The 18,638-nt window shown below is 33.4% G+C and overlaps 3 protein-coding genes across 3 annotated transcripts; 2 read left to right on the top strand and 1 right to left on the bottom strand.

Moving 5' to 3' along the window:
• Positions 1–211: 211 nt before the first annotated feature.
• Positions 212–5,183, bottom strand: LOC123894613 (potassium channel AKT1-like). The gene is made up of 12 exons (XM_045944660.1): positions 4,939–5,183; positions 4,376–4,741; positions 4,240–4,297; positions 3,820–4,137; positions 3,294–3,539; positions 2,977–3,075; positions 2,335–2,367; positions 2,072–2,257; positions 1,555–1,749; positions 1,358–1,433; positions 605–1,213; positions 212–501 (listed from the first exon to the last, which is right to left on the bottom strand). The coding sequence occupies exons 1-12, from the start codon at positions 5,181–5,183 to the stop codon at positions 212–214; spliced, it is 2,721 nt and encodes a 906-aa protein (XP_045800616.1).
• A 1,642-nt stretch (positions 5,184–6,825) lies between these two features.
• LOC123899009 (GTP-binding nuclear protein Ran/TC4) lies at positions 6,826–10,169 on the top strand. Its single transcript, XM_045950065.1, has 8 exons — positions 6,826–6,956; positions 7,044–7,113; positions 7,197–7,253; positions 7,355–7,472; positions 8,704–8,793; positions 8,903–9,082; positions 9,167–9,244; positions 9,936–10,169. Exons 1-8 carry the CDS (start codon positions 6,954–6,956, stop codon positions 10,003–10,005), a joined length of 666 nt encoding a protein of 221 aa, XP_045806021.1. The 5' UTR covers positions 6,826–6,953; the 3' UTR covers positions 10,006–10,169.
• A 4,849-nt stretch (positions 10,170–15,018) lies between these two features.
• Positions 15,019–17,671, top strand: LOC123899006 (GTP-binding nuclear protein Ran1A). Its single transcript, XM_045950062.1, has 8 exons — positions 15,019–15,177; positions 15,273–15,342; positions 15,444–15,500; positions 15,601–15,718; positions 16,256–16,345; positions 16,459–16,638; positions 16,768–16,845; positions 17,389–17,671. Exons 1-8 carry the CDS (start codon positions 15,175–15,177, stop codon positions 17,456–17,458), a joined length of 666 nt encoding a protein of 221 aa, XP_045806018.1. The 5' UTR covers positions 15,019–15,174; the 3' UTR covers positions 17,459–17,671.
• Positions 17,672–18,638: the final 967 nt, after the last annotated feature.

Below are 18,638 nucleotides of genomic sequence, written 5' to 3' on the forward strand. Positions count from 1 at the left end.
TATACAACAAAAAATGCAAAGAATTGTGTTCTTATTGTGTTTCTATACTTTTCCTCTATACATACACTAATCTTACCTATGTCATTTTACAAGTATCTTTTTAACTAATAAGAAACTAAGATTGTGGGAAGAGGTTAAGAGGTGAGAATGTAAGACATCACTGCACAAAAATGGATACACGCGACGCGAAAAAGAAAAGTTTGACGAATAATTACTGTTTCCCTTTTCCTCTCCAGTCAGTGGCAATAATAAGGTGATCACCATCTCTTATAAGATCTATATCATCAATTTCAGCTCCTTCTTTGGTCAAAACTTTGGTGGGTGAGAAATCAAACATTTTGGCACCAATGTCTAGCAGTTCTTCAAGGGACTCAGGCACAAAAGTAAGCTTTCCACCATGTTTACCTATTTGAGGACAACTAAGTGTCACTCTAGCTATTAATCTTTTCATGTCTGCAGCTTTATCGGTGTTTCTTTCGTACGCCTCACGATCTTTTTTATCTACATAGTTAAGATCAAAACACAACTGGTCAACCAGATAGCCAAAGAAAAAAAAAGTAGAATTTTATCCCAAGATGAATAATGAATGTGATATACTACTTACTACGATTAGCAGCAGAGATCATCCCGAAAATTGAATTATGATAGGTGTTGGCTCTTCGTCTTTGATGATCATCTAAACATGGCAACTCGTCTTGAATATGTGGTTGTAGCAAGCTTTCTTGGGATTGAAATCCAACAATATCAGGTATAACATGTTCACTTTCAAAATTTCCTGTGTAAGGCACATCAGGCTTACCATTATCTGGTATTGGAATAGTAGATTCTTTTTGTTTGTTCTTTTTAATTTTCTGAAATATATTTTTAATTTCTTCGTGATCTTGTTGTTCGGCTAAATGCCTTGGACTCCAACCAGAATTATCTAGCTTATCAACTTCAGCTCCTAGGTCTACAAGTAGCTTCACAATCTCTACATTTCCTTCACTTACTGCTGTATGCAGGGCAGTGGTTCCACTTTTATCGGATTTTGTCACATCCACACCAAATTCTACGAGTTCCATGAGCAATTCAGTGTTATTTTTCTGAGCTGCAACACATGCTAAACGCGTTACATCAGTACAGAATATGTTTGCTCCATTGTCTATGAGAATTTTCTTGACAAATTGATGTCCCCCGCTCATTGCTTCCCATAATGGGATACTGCCTTTCAAATCTGTACAAATAAATGCATTGAATGGATAAAGCTGTTATTCACATGGTTTGAAAGGTATGTTGCTTATAAAAAAAAACACAATTAAACTGTTATGGTTTGGAAGGTATTATCAAACTGTATTAAGTCATCTGTACTGAAAGGTACCTTTTCTATTTGGATCAGCACCAAACTGTAAAAGCAAAGTTACACAATTCTCGTCGCCATTAGAAGCTGCAATATGCTGTAACATTAGAATGTAACGTTGTGTAAGTGTCTAGTGGTATGTCTAATGACACTAAATATATAGATATAGTTATGTATGTTTGTGTATTTGTTCATTCAAGGAAAGAAAATCTACAAACCAATGCTGTCCTTCCAGTTCTGTCTGCTTCATTTGGATCTGAACCTTTCTTCAGCAACCGACGTAACAATATGTTGTCATTTCTGCTTACTGCAAAGCATGTGCTGATAGGCAGATCTGTTTTACCTTGAGCCAACATGGCCATTATTTCTGCAAAAATAGCATCCATCCCTTGAATATCGGAAGTTTCCAAATGCTGCAAAATAGTAGAAAACGCAAAAATCTTCCGCGAGTAAGTATGCAGTTTTTTTATCCGAAAAATAATGTTTCTTATCAATGATGATGATGACGATGATACAATTACAGTTCCAAAAGAAAACAATTATGAAGATATATCCTAAAAATGTAAAACTCACTAAGTTGAGATTTAGTATCTTAAGTCTTCATCAAATGTAAGAATAAGGAAATGTGAGGTTCTATGAACAAAATATTATGTGTGAGAAACTAAAATGTATTCAAATACCAAAATCACTTTTGGAAGAAAACACAAATCATAATTGCACAAAAAGAATATATACATTGAGAAAATTATTCATGATTATTGCCCCATCTCCAACACTTGAACGAACAAGGTTTAGAAATGCAGTACGCTCCAAGCGCAAAATTTGACTCAATCGATTAGTTCGAGATGAATATGGCTGCGGTATGTAACCTAGAACTCCTACTTCGCCAACTAACTGTCCTGCACTTATCTTACCAACGACCTGCAATTATAAGGCACATGTTTTGTTAATCATCATTTTGGTCAAAACAGGTTTCACGTTTAAGTTGTTAGGCTTACCTGTTCTACTCCATTCACTTGTTTGATAAGTTCCTGTTAGTCAGAATAAAGTTAAGGTTCAGTTTAAATTTTCCCGCGCGCGTGTGTGTAGGACATTTGAGAAATACAAATTGCATATATAGTTGAAGGAGAATTAGACAGAAAAACAATCACAATATAATACAAATTTGTAAAATTGCATACATCTTTAACTTCATTTGCAACATGATATCAGTCCTTTCTTTTTCCCTCAAAGTTCAAAAGTCGCATTAAGATTTGACTAACTGAAGTCGATTCGGGGGGATTTGGTAACTGCTTTTTTCATTCACATAACTCAAACTAACTTGAGACATCATTACTTAAGAAAATTAACATAGAACTTCTGAAATATTGAAATGCATAAGCTAATATTAAACTGTTACTTTAAACACTTATAGTCATTCATTACACAATGTTCTTAATAATTCTATTTCCACAATTATTTGTGGAAAAGGCATTAAGAACTGAAGTTTGATGTTGGTGAAGTCTACAACAGTGATATGGAAACTACTTTAACTAAATTGAAAGTGATTTTCAAAGGAAAACAAATCAACAAGAGATTGTAGTAATGAATGATCTATAAAACAACATATATTCACAAATAAATGGGGTATAGTTTCTTACTGCACCACCGGTGACAAAGATATAAAAGTCCGTTGGTGCTTCATTCTCCAAAACAACATCTTCCTTCGGAGGAAAATACTCCGCCTTCACCTCCGTGACCTTCAAATTTTGATATATATGCACATTATAAATGATATCTTCATCATCTAATAGACAAAAAACTGACAACAATCATATCTACAACAAAATAGACATGTGGAGAAAGAATATCTCTCTTTTTTCTTTCTTTTTGGCTTCTCTTGAAACTTATTGATTACCACATACAATCTTATGCTTTGTTGAACCAAATCATAGGATAAGCTAAGAGAAAATATTACCAATTGAAAAATGAGGTCTGTTGACACTCCCGTAAACAAGTAAACTTTGTTCATCATTGGATAGAATAAGCAGTAGTAGACACTAGATCGAATCGCTTTTGGAAGGGAATCAATAATATCTTGGTGTTGCACTCCTTCTAAATCAGTTCTATACTTCATAAGCAACTGAGCAAGCATCTGTTCTTCCAACCGGGTAGGTATTTGATTTCGATGAGCAAATTTTGAGGCAGCTTTCACTGTTTCCCTCTGATATGCCACAAATCCAAGAATAAAGAAAAACTCCAAATATTAAGGTACCTCTTTGAAAGAAATGAAACACCAAATATAGAACTTAGTAACGCAATTAAGTGCATTGTTTTCTCAAACTTGCAATAATGCTGAGGAACATGGACATAAGTATATATGAACTTTACATGCTAGTATTTAGATTTGAAACTTTAAAGTAAGAATGAAAAAAGTTGACTTTGGGAAAAGAAAACTTATGAAATAAAGTTAGTTAGGAAGGTTTAAAGATGATTGTACTCACATATTTCCTAGTTCTGCTTGTGGATTGAACAACTAAATTTGTCATGTTTCCGATGACGTATGATGTAAGTGCCACATTAAAGAGGATATAGAAAATCACAAATACCATCTCCCTTGTATTTACAGCATGTAGATCACCATAACCAACTGTTGCTAGTGTGATTATTGCCCAGTATACTGATGTTACGTAGAGAGACATGATATTCTTGTCATCCACATCAGTAATAAGCCCAAGCCACGTTGTACTTCGGTCTTCGACAAAACGGTTGCCAAGAAAGAAGAAAATACAGGCACCGAAATGAATGTCAAATAGAGTAACCTACAAATTAAACACAAGAAAATGCTTGTTATAAAATCTTCCAGCCCCACCAGGAAATTAAGTATGCAAAACTAACTAGCATTTGTAATGTTGAATACTCACACACGTAAGCTTTGCACACCGCAACAAGAAGTAGTTATAAGTTTTGTCCTTTTCTAATCTGAACATTGAAATATTGATGAAGAAGAGTTATTTCCATGTTAACCAAAAATATAACAAGTTAATTAATCATGCTGACCTTGCAAACAAGGCACTGACTCTATGAAGACGCCAAAGGCGAAGCATACCGAAGTAGCCATAAATTTGGACGTCATGAGGCAATATTTGATGGACAAGTTCATAAGGAATCGTGGAAATGACGTCAAGCATAAACCATGATTTCAGATAACTCCTCGCAATTTGCCCACGATTATCCACAAGCACGCATGTAGAGTTGTCATAATACGCAACAAAGAAGGTTAAAACGATGTCAATGCAAAATAAAAAATTCACAGCATTATCAATAATCGAAAGAGGTAACAAAGGTTCATCCAAGAACCCAAATTCAAATGGTGACATCCATGCACTGTAGAAAACTAACAGCGCCAGAAGCAGCTGCCACGACCTGCATACAAAAAAAAATTAACTAACTAATCTCCCTAAAAAAGAAAACTAATTAGTAGCGTAGTGATTAGTCTTAACAGTTCCACACAAAGATACATTGTGATCGATAAATTAACGAAATGTTTAGTATCAATTAGTCTATACATTTTGATGCAGATATAAAAAAAATAAAGGGAAAGAGTGTGATTGATCATATACCTGTAATGAGGGTTATGGGGGGAGATAACATTCCTGTGGAGTCTATTCCTCCTCCTGGTGGTTGGTGTGTAGGGGAAGGGAGGATAGGTAAAATCGGTGAGGCTGAATTGGCTGCAATTGTCCTGATCCACGGCAAAAACATTGCGCCGATCCGAGAGAAAACTATCTTCATTATCATTTTGCATTATGTTTAGAAGGATTCTGTCATCATCACCTAAGGCATTGTAGTTGCTTTCAGACATCATGTTTTTTGCACGTTTCAATGCAATTCTTCTTACACTTTCTTAATGTCACCTATCTAACTGTGATCGATCTCAATGTGATTAACCATCTTTTATTAATTCTATGAAAATTGAATCTCTCGTGTATTTGTACAAAAATAGAATCTGCCATGTAGTATTTTTCTTCTCTTTGACATTAATCAATAAGCTCCACAAAATTAATCGTTGCTTGAGGTTGTGTATTGATGATTTATCGATCATTTAAGTAATTAAAATATATCAAAGAAAATATGTACAGATTGATACGTGTCATTTGTGATCTGTGTGCTCAATCACACGATTACCAAACCTTTTATTTATATTATGAAATTAATTTTTCAAATTAAAGATTTTTGTATAAGCAAAACGACACTTTTACCAATCGGCGAAAGAAGGTATTTATTGCGTGTGACTCTGATCAAAATAAGTTTTAATTAAGAAAAGTAGTAACAAGGTAGTTAACCTTGGTCGTCTCACAAGGACCTATAATTTAATAATTAGTAAAAATAAGAACAATGAATAACACAATTAAATATGGGGTTTTGGGTTTGTTTAGATCGAAAGAGTAGTATTAGAAATTCAATTGATAAAAAGACGATCAATCCATTGGTTTTAGGAAAACTTCGTTATGATTCTATCCTCGGTTCACATAAAATATTGTTTATATATTCATGCCTTGGTTGGTTTATAAGACCGATTATACAAGCGATAAACAGTTTATACGAATTCATTCGATTAAGCAAAGAATGTGTTCAACTAACCATGAGTAGTGAACAAGCGTCACTTAGAACACGGTTTGTATCATGACAGATTTCGACCAACCCTTTTTTGCTAAGCGCGAAAAAACCTATATCAATTCCTATTCGAACTAGTCATACAAGCGATGAATCAATCCGAAAAGTCTCACAATATATAACTCAAAATAGAGATTAAGCATCACTATATTCGAGTTTCATAAATAAATAAAGAGCATGAATTGATAAGAGAAGACAATAAATAAATAAACTGAATTACTATTAAGAATTGAACCTCAAGAAGTCATGAACGATGTTCCCGTATACCAATGGATCAACCTAGGGTTGCTAGTTCTCCATGAGAATGTAGCAGCCTTTCTTTTCTATTTTTTTTGCGTGAAATCAGAATTGTATATTGAACCCTAGGCTGCGTTTTTTGGCTTTTATAATACATGGGAAACGGGCTCTAAAAGTATCGGGCCGAAAATTAGAAGTTTAACCCGAAATTACATTATTATCACTAAGTCTGGAACATAAATGTGAATAAACGACTCCTTTTCGCTCTGAACTGGATTTCGACATCAACATGAAAGTTGTAGCTCTTTATCTTAGCTTTCCAACACATCTTCCCGCGCCTCAATCAGATATCCGTAGCTCAAGTTATGGTCTGCGCAATGAGAATGTGTCAATATGTCATTAAATACGAAAATTGGTCAAATAAATTCATTAAGGCTCAATTGTGACCCAAAACTTAGAAACATAATAAAAACTCGATATTATTGTAGAAAGACTACTAATATGCTAAATTATAATACTAGAAAATATGTGCCAAAATGCACTGATCAGACTCGGCGTAGTGATTGAACGCGTGTGATTTATTTAATCGAAGGGCGGAGAAAGCTGCGTTAAAATGACGCTTAGAAGAGGATTCACTCAAATTTGAAAACCCTTGAAATATAAACCCTCGTTCTCTTTCTTTTTCACTCTTCACTTTCTCTCATCAACTCAACGCGACGAAACCATGGTATGTTTTTTCTTCATCGTCTTCAATTTCTTCACGTTTCATCTTGATTTCAGAATTCGATGTAAATTGATTTTTCTTTTGGTGTAGGCTTTGCCAAATCAGCAAACCGTTGATTACCCGAGCTTCAAGCTTGTCATCGTCGGCGATGGTGGAACAGGTTTCAATTTCTTCTTCCTTTGTGTGAAATCTGTAACATATGAACACCGATTCGATACGATCTGATTTATCGATCATTTGCAGGAAAGACAACATTCGTCAAGAGGCATCTTACTGGAGAGTTTGAGAAGAAATATGAACGTGAGATTCATTTTTAATCTAATTTAGGGTTTTAAGTTCTTCTTGTTAATTAATAAGCGTTTAAGTGATTTATCTGTTGATTTGATTTGATTGTTAAACAGCAACCATTGGTGTGGAAGTGCATCCATTGGATTTCTTCACAAACTGTGGAAAGATTAGGTTCTACTGTTGGGATACTGCTGGACAAGAGAAGTTTGGTGGCCTCAGAGATGGATATTACTAAGTAGCATTCTCATTTGTTTATTTTGCTCTCAATTTTTGTGTGTGATCTTTTACTAATTTGGTAATTAGGTTAATTTTATGTGCAACATTTTGTTTATAGAAGCAATTTCTGTTTACGCATCTATAGTTTTGGGTTCTCTGGTTGTCGGCGTTCATTGGTAATTTTGTAAAGAATTGAAAAATGGGATTTTTTTGTTCTTTTATCATATTGTAATCTTGGCTCATAAACTGTTCATTGGCCTTGATGACCTGGGTTTAATTCAGAGTACTGTAGTTTTGCACGTCTTTTTTTTTTGTAGTTTTTATTCTTGTGGGAATGAGTTATTGAAGTAAGTGAGAATTCCAGTGTTAAAGAAAGGAATGAAAGATAAAGAATGTAACGAGTTATTTAGCTTGTGTGGTTTATTTAACACCTAAATCAAATTTGAAGTATTTGAGTAGTCTTGCGCTTTCACGTCAACTATGAACTATGTTGGTCATCAGTCATCCATGCCTGTTTTCTTATAGGATGACTTCCACACGAGACTGAGTTTATTCATCATATACACAAGACTGAGTTTATTCATCATATACACGAGTCCGAGTTTATTTATCATATTACTGCTCTGACAATAATATGAATTTGTACTGAGCATCTGCAATGCATGTGGGTGTTAAATGTAGAACGTGTTGCATGTCAATAAGCATAGGCTGTGTAGCTGTTTCTTGGTTGGTAACCTGTTTAATCAAATATCATGTATGGTTTATTTGACTCTTAAATCAAATTTAAAGTTTTTGAGTAGTCTTCTGTTTGCATGTTGTGAAATTTCATTTCAACTATGAATTAAATTGTTCATCAGTCATCTGTACCTGTTTTTTATGCCTATATTATAGGATGACTTGCACTCCAGACACTTCATTTGTCATGTTGTGTTGACAACAAATGACTTTGCTCTGTTTATCTACAATAACTTTGTTGCATGTTAATAAGTGTAGGCTGTGTAGCTGTTTGTTGGTTATGTGTAGCTTGTTTGTTGGTTATGATACCTCTTAGTTTATCAGTATTGTAGGTATTGAATGTCAATTACTATCTTCTTTAGTCTTTATACCTGCGGGGCTGTCTTTTCTCTAGATGTAGGAACTCTAGCATTTTGCTAGTTTTTTTTTATGCTGTGATAAAAATAACCTTACTCTAGTTTATGTTATACTTGCTATGTATTGCTTTTAACCTGTCATATTTATATTGCAGCATCCACGGCCAATGTGCTATTATAATGTTTGATGTTACTGCTCGACTGACATACAAAAATGTTCCTACTTGGCACCGTGATCTTTGTCGGTTAGTAAATGAAGACTTTGAAACCTTTTTTAACACTTTGTTTGTAGTTATTCAGTACCATGTTCCTTATATTGTTTTATGGACACTTACTCTTGCAACTGACTTTCAGGGTCTGTGAAAACATCCCAATTGTTCTCTGTGGTAACAAGGTTGATGTAAAGAACAGGCAAGTGAAGGCAAAGCAGGTTACTTTCCACAGGAAGAAGAATTTGCAGTACTACGAGATATCAGCTAAGAGCAACTATAACTTTGAGAAGCCTTTCCTGTACCTTGCCAGGAAACTTGCAGGGTATGTGTCTACTTCTAGTTTCTACACAGACAAGAAGAATACATTGAAGTTTATTAATTATTTTTAATTTTTGTCAATTTGCAGCGATCCCAATCTGCACTTTGTTGAATCTCCTGCATTGGCTCCACCAGAAGTCCAAATTGATTTAGCGGCACAACAACTGTAAGCTATCTGGTGTCAACTTATTTAATTGTTTATCCTATGACCGTCATCATTGTCATGATAAAATATGTAGATTGTAATGTTGCCGAGTTGTGGTTTTGCAGTTTAAAATGTTTTTCTAAAATTAAGTTTTGTAGTTTAAAATGGTTTTCTAAAATTAAGTTGTCACAGTCATCATGGATATGAGAGCAGTATCAGTATGTAGTTTTATTGGTCTTCATTAAACAACAATTTATCATACAAGAACTAATGTATAAACTGTTTTTATGGTCAAAGAGCTTATGGGTTTAAATGCTGCACATGCTATGTATAAATTGTTTCTATATGCTGTTTTTAGGAGTTTATGAAAATATGGTGAAATTAACTTCATGGATGGCATGTCATTTGCTATACATCATTGATTTTGTTTTTTTAGTTCAAATAAGCTCTTCATGCTGCCACTATACTTGTGTATGTGATTGTGTTTATAAAATATATTCAAACATTTGGAAATTATTATTTCATGCGCATCATCACTTTCCCTTCTCTTCACTATCATTTCCCTTTCCCTTTATCTGCATCACTTAGGAATATGGAATAGTATATACTATAAGACCATAATTTCCATTAGATTTTTATTTTTTTTGCAGTAATCTGTAATACTCTTCACGTTCATTTATCCTGAATTTCTCTTGTGTTGGTTCTTTTGCAGACATGAGAATGAGCTTGAACAAGCTGCTAATCAGCCACTTCCTGATGACGATGATGATGCATTTGAGTAGAACTTGTGTGTTTGGCGACCATCTAGGGTGTTTGCTTATTGCGTGTTTTTCAGCAGTTGTATTTCATATTTTTGGATTTTTGGATGTGAATTTGAGGATCTGAGTTCAACCAGTATGAAATGTTTTACTTGAATTGAAATTCTTATATATCCTGAATTTGAGTATCTGAATTCCCGCAGGAATTAAATCTACTATCATAGTCCTGTTTCATATTACTTATTTTGCATTTGATAATATGTCATTCACTTTTGTCTGCCTAATTTGGTGATTAAAAAAGTGTTGTTAGTTAAAGCAGTAAATGCAATAGGAAATTTCAGAAACCAAGATTACCAGTTTTTTTTAAAAAAAAAAAAAAATCAACTTGAAAGTTAGACAAAATGAACTAATGTTTCCACTTTTTCGATTATTTGCAAAAAATTGTTCATCTAAATTATAGAGCAACTCAACATGCCATAGAGCAGCTCTATCCCTTGATATTTTGGCAAGTCCGTAAGGAGAATGGATTTTCTCAATTTTTTGTCTCTTTATTTCTCTTAATTTTCATTTTTCAATCGTTGATCAATTTTACACTATTTCTTTTAAAATATGATAAATTATTGTTTATCCAAACTACTGTTCATCTTTGGCATGATAAAATATGTAGATTGTAACATACTAACATTGCAAAGTTGTGGTTTAGTAGTTTAAAATTATCTATAGTTAAGTTGTCACAACCATCATGGATATTTGGGCAGTATACATTTTTATTTATGGGTTATTCTATGCTCAAAGAGCTAATGGGATTAATGTTGCATTTCCTCTGTAAGATATTTTGAGGAATTTATGAAAAGAAGTTTGTAAACAGCTTAAGAAGGCATACCATTAGCTATATATCATTGGTTTAAGGTGTTCCTAAGTTCAAACAATCTTTTCAAGCTGTCACCATGAAAAATATTTATAAAAGAAAATACAAACATCATGAAAAATAATTTTGCGTTCATTATCCCTGTCATATCTTCCGGTCACTTCCTTTCAAGGTTGTCAGAATCGAGTTTTTACGTCAACTCATTTTGTCTAGGTGGAATTGAAACGTAAACTCGACTCGTACGTCATATATATCTCTGATATTAAGAATTTTATTTTTAGTCTAAAAATTTAAGTGTGGTGAATATTAATTAAAGAAAATATAAAAAATTAATATATTATTTATTTTCAATTAAAAAAAATTAATTTTGAATATTAGATAATTCACATTCAATTGATTTTCTCTTATTCTCATGAATTAATTATGAATATAGTCATGTATTTCAATATTAAATATTGTTGGTGTTGGTTGAAAATATACGCGTAGAAAAATCCTGATTTTCTCAATAAATAGCACTAACAACTATGTACGCATCAATATCTCTTTCATTTTTTTTTCATGTACTACCTCCGTCCCTAATTATAAGACTTTGTTTGACAAAAATGTATTATTCATTTGCCTTGTTTTGATCGTATTTTTTTAATAATATATAAATGTAAATATTAGCATATAAGATCTTGTTCAATATGTTTTGATGAGTATTTTCAAAATATTAAATTTTTATAATTTTTACTAATGGACAATTAAAGATATTAGTGATCAAAATTGTGAATTGGCATACCTGCAGTGATCAAACAATGTCTTATAATTAGGGACGAAAGTAGTATTAAATATGACTTTAAATCATGCATGTCATGTAAGAATGACTATTATATATGATAGAAATATAAAGTGATTGTATTTTAAATTTTAACCCCCGTTATTTTATTTTACGAAACTCCTGTTATATTTATGTATCTATTATTTATTATATTTAGATTGCACAAAATTTTGTAATATTCTATTATTTTATCAAAATATAATTACTTATGTTTCGTGTGTCACGTGTTTTCATATATTCTTTTGTATTTTGTTCAATTTCTTATTTTGGCACATACATAAAAATAAGACATATTTGTTGGAAACACACAAGTACTAAAAATTCTTATTTTTCTAACGTACTCCCTCCATTCCCTGCTATAAGTGAAAATTCACTTTTAGAATAATTGATGTATAATATAGACCATATACATTAATGGTTATTCATTGAACGAAAAAAACAGATGAAATATATTATTATTATAAAAATTAAAGTCTTTTGAGATTTTGAATCATTCAAGTAGGTAAAAACATGCGAATTTAAATAATTTTATTGTAGGTGAAAACGTGTGAGTTTAAATGATTTTACCGATTTTATACAGAGTGAAATTGTAAACTCGTTTTGACTTGTGATTTTACTCAAAACGAGTTTAACTTTGATTTAACACGCAGGTCATACATAAAAACGTAAAATCGATAGAATTTACATTTTAAAACGAGATTTTAGCAACATTTCTTCCTTTCTTCCTCTATTTGTTCCCTCAATCAGGAACATACAATAATATACTTAAAGACTATGACATTCTTGAGATTGCTCCCAGTTGTACACTTATCATTGAATTGAAAGTGTTTCTTTTGAATTTCTTATGTTTTGGTGCTTTTGCGGGCATGAGAATGAGCTTCTTAAAGCTGCCAACCAACCCCTTTCATGATGATGCGTTTGTGTAGGACCCTTCCGTATGACCTTTTTCTTGAGTTTGTGTTGTGTATGCTATATTGTGTGTTTGATGTTGTACCATTGACATTTTTGGTTATGGACTTGGTGTTATGAATTTAATCATCTTGAGATTAAGATGTTTTCCTGTAACGCCTTACTTTATTTTAATAAAAATTGAATTAATAGTTTAATTGGTAATAATATTATATTTTATATGTAGGGTCAGAGCTCGAATTTAGGATTTTCCACTTACAGTTTATATGTAACTATTTTTCTTTTTAAAACGATGAAAAAATCCCTCGGTTGACGTCTCTATGATGTTCAAACAATCCAATTAGGACTTAGGAGATAACTCATTTATTACTCATCAAAAAGTTTTTAATTGAGAGGATTTTGTCTTAGGTTTTGAAGGTTGAATGTAATTCTCATAAGAATAAACATTTCGCCAAAGATGTGTTGGCTTCTCTTGTATTCGCCAATCAATAAAGAGTGTTGGTTTCTCCTCAGGTTGTGAGGTTTTTTTTTTTTACAATGAGTTGTGGATCGAACCTAGTACCTATAACATATTACTCAAATCTCTCACCACTAGACCAAACCTAGTGGCTTAGGCCGTGAGCTTTTTTGTCTTGGCTTAATTTTACTAATATTATTGCTTTGTGTTAAAATAACACATATTTGCACACCCCGACTGCAATTAAGATGTGTCATATGAATTCTGATAATCACTATTGATGATGCTTGCCCAGGTCTTCCTATGTTTGGGATGCATTATGTTGCTTGATATTTGTAGGCGGTTTGTAGATCATACACCATGGAAATTGTGTAAAAAAATAAAACCTCGGTGAAATAATGCTACAAAATTTGGTTATTGAAATGTCATACAAAAATAATACCTTGGTGAAATGCTACAAAATTTGGTGTATACATCGTATGTATTATTATTAACCAAGTGTCTCTTCAAAGGGTAGATCATGTAGAAAAAGTGACACAAATGTTTCTTCTAATCTTCTTATTACTCTTACCCTCTTTACTGACCCTCTTGCATAATATTGCACGAGACCTTCTGAATTTGGATGGACCCTTGGACGTGATATGATAACTTTGATGGAGTTCATATCAGTGTGGCTTCTTTGCAAGGTGGTGGGTGAGGATCTACCTTATAGAGATGAGCTTGGCGAGAGGATATAAGTTCCTTATAGCTTAAGTAAATGTCCTGAATTCAATAATTGACTTAGAAAAGTAGCAAATTAAAACTCTTAACGGAGAAATTGCCATCCGGTTTAGGGATGGCAAAAAAACCCAAATCCGAGAGACCCACCCGAACTCAAACTCAAGTCAACGAGCGAAATTCGATTTGACTGGGTTTGGGTTTGGGTTCGGGTGACATCCGATAATATGGGTGTGGGTTTGATATCAGTCAAACCCACACCCGAAACTCATACACCCACCCGAAATATTTTATAATTACCTAATTACCCTCATAGTCTCCCTCAATTTCCTTAGAAGACCTTAATTTTAGTTGTAATTTAATTTCTTGAAAGTCTATGTTGTAATTTCTTGAAAGTCTATGTTTGAATTTTCTTGGAAGACCTTAATTTTAGTTTTAATTTAATTCAAAGTCTATGTTGGATTTTAATATATTAAATTTGTAAATTATTTTCAAATGTGTTGCGGGTTTGAGTTTGGGTGGAAAAAACCCGAACCCAATGGGTGTGGGCGTGTGTGTTGTTTTGCCACCCGAACAACCTTTGGGTTTGGGTGATGATTTCGGGTGTGAGTTTGGTAAGTGTCAAACCCGCACCCATGGGCGCCCGTTGTCATCCCTAATCCGGTTAGGCTCTACCAGGCTCGAGCTGCAGTTGAGCGAGTACAAAGATACCAGGCTTAAAAATAAAATCAAGCTGCAGTTGAGCGAGCACAAAGATACCGAGATTTTTTTTTTTTGAAAAAACTAAATTAACCCATTCAAATTGACATTAGAGAAAATCGAACATAAAACCTTAAGGGGGAGCACACTCCCAAGTCCCAAGTGGGTTTACAAAGATACCGAGATTAAAAAATAAAATAAACATATTGAGAAGATTATCATTTCGGTGTTACTCTGGTCTGGCGGTTCATTGGTTATTATCAAAGAAGAATACAAATCAAACCAATTGTTAGCTGTTTCAGTGATGATTGACGATGTACTTAGTAGTAAGGACCACAGTTTGATCCCCACAACTGTAATTGAGAGACGACTGGAACCATTTGGTGTTAGAACTATCCTCCTAACCAGATAAAACTGGTGGTGAAAGAAAAAAAAATACAAATCAAGAATGAGAACATGTTGACGATGACAAATGACACGAGAATATACGGAAAAAAAAGTAATTAAAAAATCTAGAACATATTGGGTGGATGGGCTTTTTACATTGTGGCTTGTATGGAGCCCAATTAGACAGACACGTAATCGAAAGGCAAAAGAGCCGCGTCAGTTTCACGCTTTCAAAATCAAAACCCTTTCTAATATAAAAACCCTAATTCCCTTCGTTTATATTCACTCTCTCACACACACATCGCTCTTCTTCTTTCAAACAACGCTACTTTCTTTATGGTATGATCTCATTCTCATTCCGGTGATTTCACTTTTCTTTCTCATGTTCGATTAGCAATTCATCGTTTTTTTGTTCTCTCTCTCTCTCTCTATAGGCTTTGCCCAATCAGCAAACCGTTGATTACCCTAGCTTCAAGCTTGTCATCGTCGGAGATGGTGGAACAGGTCTGTTTTTCTTTCATCGCTTCTTTTTTCTTACTTTTTAGTCAATTTCTGAGAAATTTGAAGTTCGGTTAGATAGGATCTGATTTATCGATCATTTACAGGAAAGACAACATTTGTGAAGAGGCATCTTACTGGAGAATTTGAGAAGAAATATGAACGTGAGATTCATTTTTAATTTTATTTAGGGTTTTAAGCTATTCTTGTTAATTAATAAGGGTTTAAGTAATTTATCTGTTGATTTGATTTGATTGTAAACAGCAACCATTGGTGTGGAAGTGCATCCATTGGATTTCTTCACAAACTGTGGCAAAATTAGGTTCTACTGTTGGGATACTGCTGGACAAGAGAAGTTTGGTGGTCTCAGAGATGGATATTAGTAAGTATCATTCTCATTTCTTTGAATGTCAAATACTGTGACTGTAATTAGTAGAAGATTGAAAGTAACATTTACGGTGTCATATATATATATTGTTGTAACCTGATAATTAAAATGTATACTTTTTTAATTAGTAGAATCGATTTATGTTTACTTCTGCTTGCATGTTGTGAGCTGCTACTCATTGACAGTTTGGTTGTTGCTGTTTATGATACCATTATGCTGTAAAGATTTGAAACATGAGATTATAGTTCTTTTTAGCATACTGTGTTATTGACTCAAACTGATTCTTAGACTTGTTGCCCTGGGATTAATTAGTACTAACTTTGCATGTAGTTTTTGTAGTCTTTATTCCTGATGGTTTTGTTAATTAAGTGGGAATTCTAGCAATAAAAATGTAATGATATGTTCTTTTTGATTATTGAAACAGTTTGTGTGAGTTTGGTCTGCAATGATACCAGTTTCCTTCACTTTTGTTTGTTTGTCTGCATTTCCCCCTTTCTAATTGCTTTTAAAATGCTCTTTTTAATTTTGCAGTATCCATGGGCAGTGTGCAATTATAATGTTTGATGTTACTGCCCGACTAACATACAAGAATGTCCCTACCTGGCACCGTGATCTTTGTCGGTGGGTAAATCAAGTCCTTGAAACTTTAATTTTTCTGTTGCTAAATACTCAATATTCATGACCAAGCTGTTTATCTTACTGTGGTGTTTTTTGTTTTGGACAATTGTTTTCAGGGTTTGTGAAAACATCCCAATTGTTCTTTGCGGTAATAAGGTTGATGTGAAGAACAGGCAAGTGAAGGCAAAGCAGGTTACTTTCCACAGGAAGAAGAATTTGCAGTACTACGAGATTTCAGCTAAGAGCAACTATAACTTTGAGAAGCCTTTTCTTTATCTTGCCAGGAAACTTGCTGGGTAGGTGTCTATTTTCTAATTTCTACAGCCAGCAAGAACACATTTAAATGTTACATGCATATCAACTATTTTTTTTTGGGTACATAAATGCATATCAACTAATTATTTCTAACTTGTGTCAATTTGCAGTGATCCTAACCTGCACTTTGTAGAATCTCCTGCTTTGGCTCCACCAGAAGTCCAAATTGATTTAGTTGCACAACAACAGTAAGCTTTCTGTTGTCAACTTATTTAATTGTTTATCCTATGACCGTCATCATTGTCATGATAAAATATGTAGATTGTAACATTGCCAAGTTTTTGGTTTTGTAGTTTAAAATGATCTTCTAAAATAAAGTTTAGTAATTTAAAATGATTTTCTAAAATTAAGTTGTCACAGTCACAGCCATCATGGATATGAGGGCAGTATTCAGTTTTATTTATCTTCATTAAACAACTCTTTATCATACAAGAACTAATGTATAAACTGTTTTTATGGTCCAAAAAGCTTATGGTTTAAATGCTGCACATGCTCTGTATAAGTCGTTTCTATGTGCTGTTTTTATGAAATTATGGTGATAATAACTTCATGGAGGGCATATCATTAGCTATATATCATGTCCCTTTCCCTTTGTCCACATCACTTAGGAATATGGAATAGTATATACTAGGAGACCATAACTTCCATTAGATTTTTATTTTTTTGCAGTAATCTGTTATACTCTTCTCATTCATTTATCCTGAATTTCTCTTGTATTGGTGCTTTTGCAGACATGAGAATGAGCTTGAAAAAGCTGCTAATCAGCCACTTCCTGATGACGATGATGATGCATTTGACTAGAACTTGTGCGTTTGGGGACCATCTTCTAGTAGTGTTTGCTTATTACGTGTGTTTCAGCAGTTGTATTATTCATATTTTTGGGTGAAAATTGGAGGATCTGAATTCAACCAGTATGAAATGTTTTACTTGAATTGAAATTCTCATATATCCTGAATTTGAGAATCTGAATTCCCGCAGGAATTAAATCTACTATCATAGTCCTGTTTGATATTACTTATTTTGCATTTGATAATATGTCATTCAGTGTTATCTGGCTAATTTGGTGATCGAAAAAATGTTGGTAGTTAAACCAGTAAATGCAATAGGAAACTTCAGAAGCCAAAACTACATCAGTTATTTATTTATTTAAAATCAACTTGAAAGTGAGACAAAATGAACTAATGTTTCCACTTTTACCATTATTTAAATTTTTTTTATCATCCTATCGGACACTCACCAACATCACTTCAAGCACACCTTACCATGCGTTTCTGTTGCTGCTGCTGCATGTTATGAATAATCCCGACTTGCGTCTCTTGTCATTGCTATGATTCTCCATACAAAAAATTGAAACTATCTTCTTTCTGGTAATAGCCGAAGTCGAAGAAATAAACTTCCAATGTTAGGAGGTATTTGAAGAGAATAACTTAAGTCAATTATAAAAACTCAAGTCTTTTTTTTTTTTACCCATGGAGATTGATCTTACACGATGTTTTTAGAGAGTTAGGACAGAATATCTGATTTTTCTACGTGAGAAGGTACATATAATTCCTATCGCAGAGCCAAGGCCATTAAATGAGGATAGATGTCAGATACTGCATCCTCATCCACCGTTATGGAAGGCCGCTTCCCTTGACCGTTGGACAGGAGAAGGCATTTTTGGGCCTTTATGTGATTTGGGTCGAGTACGGTGCAGTGGTTGGGTCTTAGGCTTAGTTTAGAACAGAAATCATTTGGTTAAAAAAGTTCTATTTGGTAACTATTTTTTAAAAAGAGAGCATATAGTTTAGGGAAAGTGCTAGAAAATATGGTGATCCAGAATAGCCCAATCTTCCAAATAGATCATCTGAGTAAAAAAGTTTCCATTAAGAACTTACTATGGAAGCTGAACGTAAAGCCAATATAACCAAATCCACAACACAGTAAGGATAAAATCAAAACAAAAAATACAACACACTAAGTTCAGCACATGTAGCTAAGG

The sequence above is a fragment of the Trifolium pratense genome, linkage group LG7, assembly GCF_020283565.1.
Source record: "Trifolium pratense cultivar HEN17-A07 linkage group LG7, ARS_RC_1.1, whole genome shotgun sequence".
In the NCBI taxonomy this organism is placed as follows: domain Eukaryota; kingdom Viridiplantae; phylum Streptophyta; class Magnoliopsida; order Fabales; family Fabaceae; genus Trifolium; species Trifolium pratense.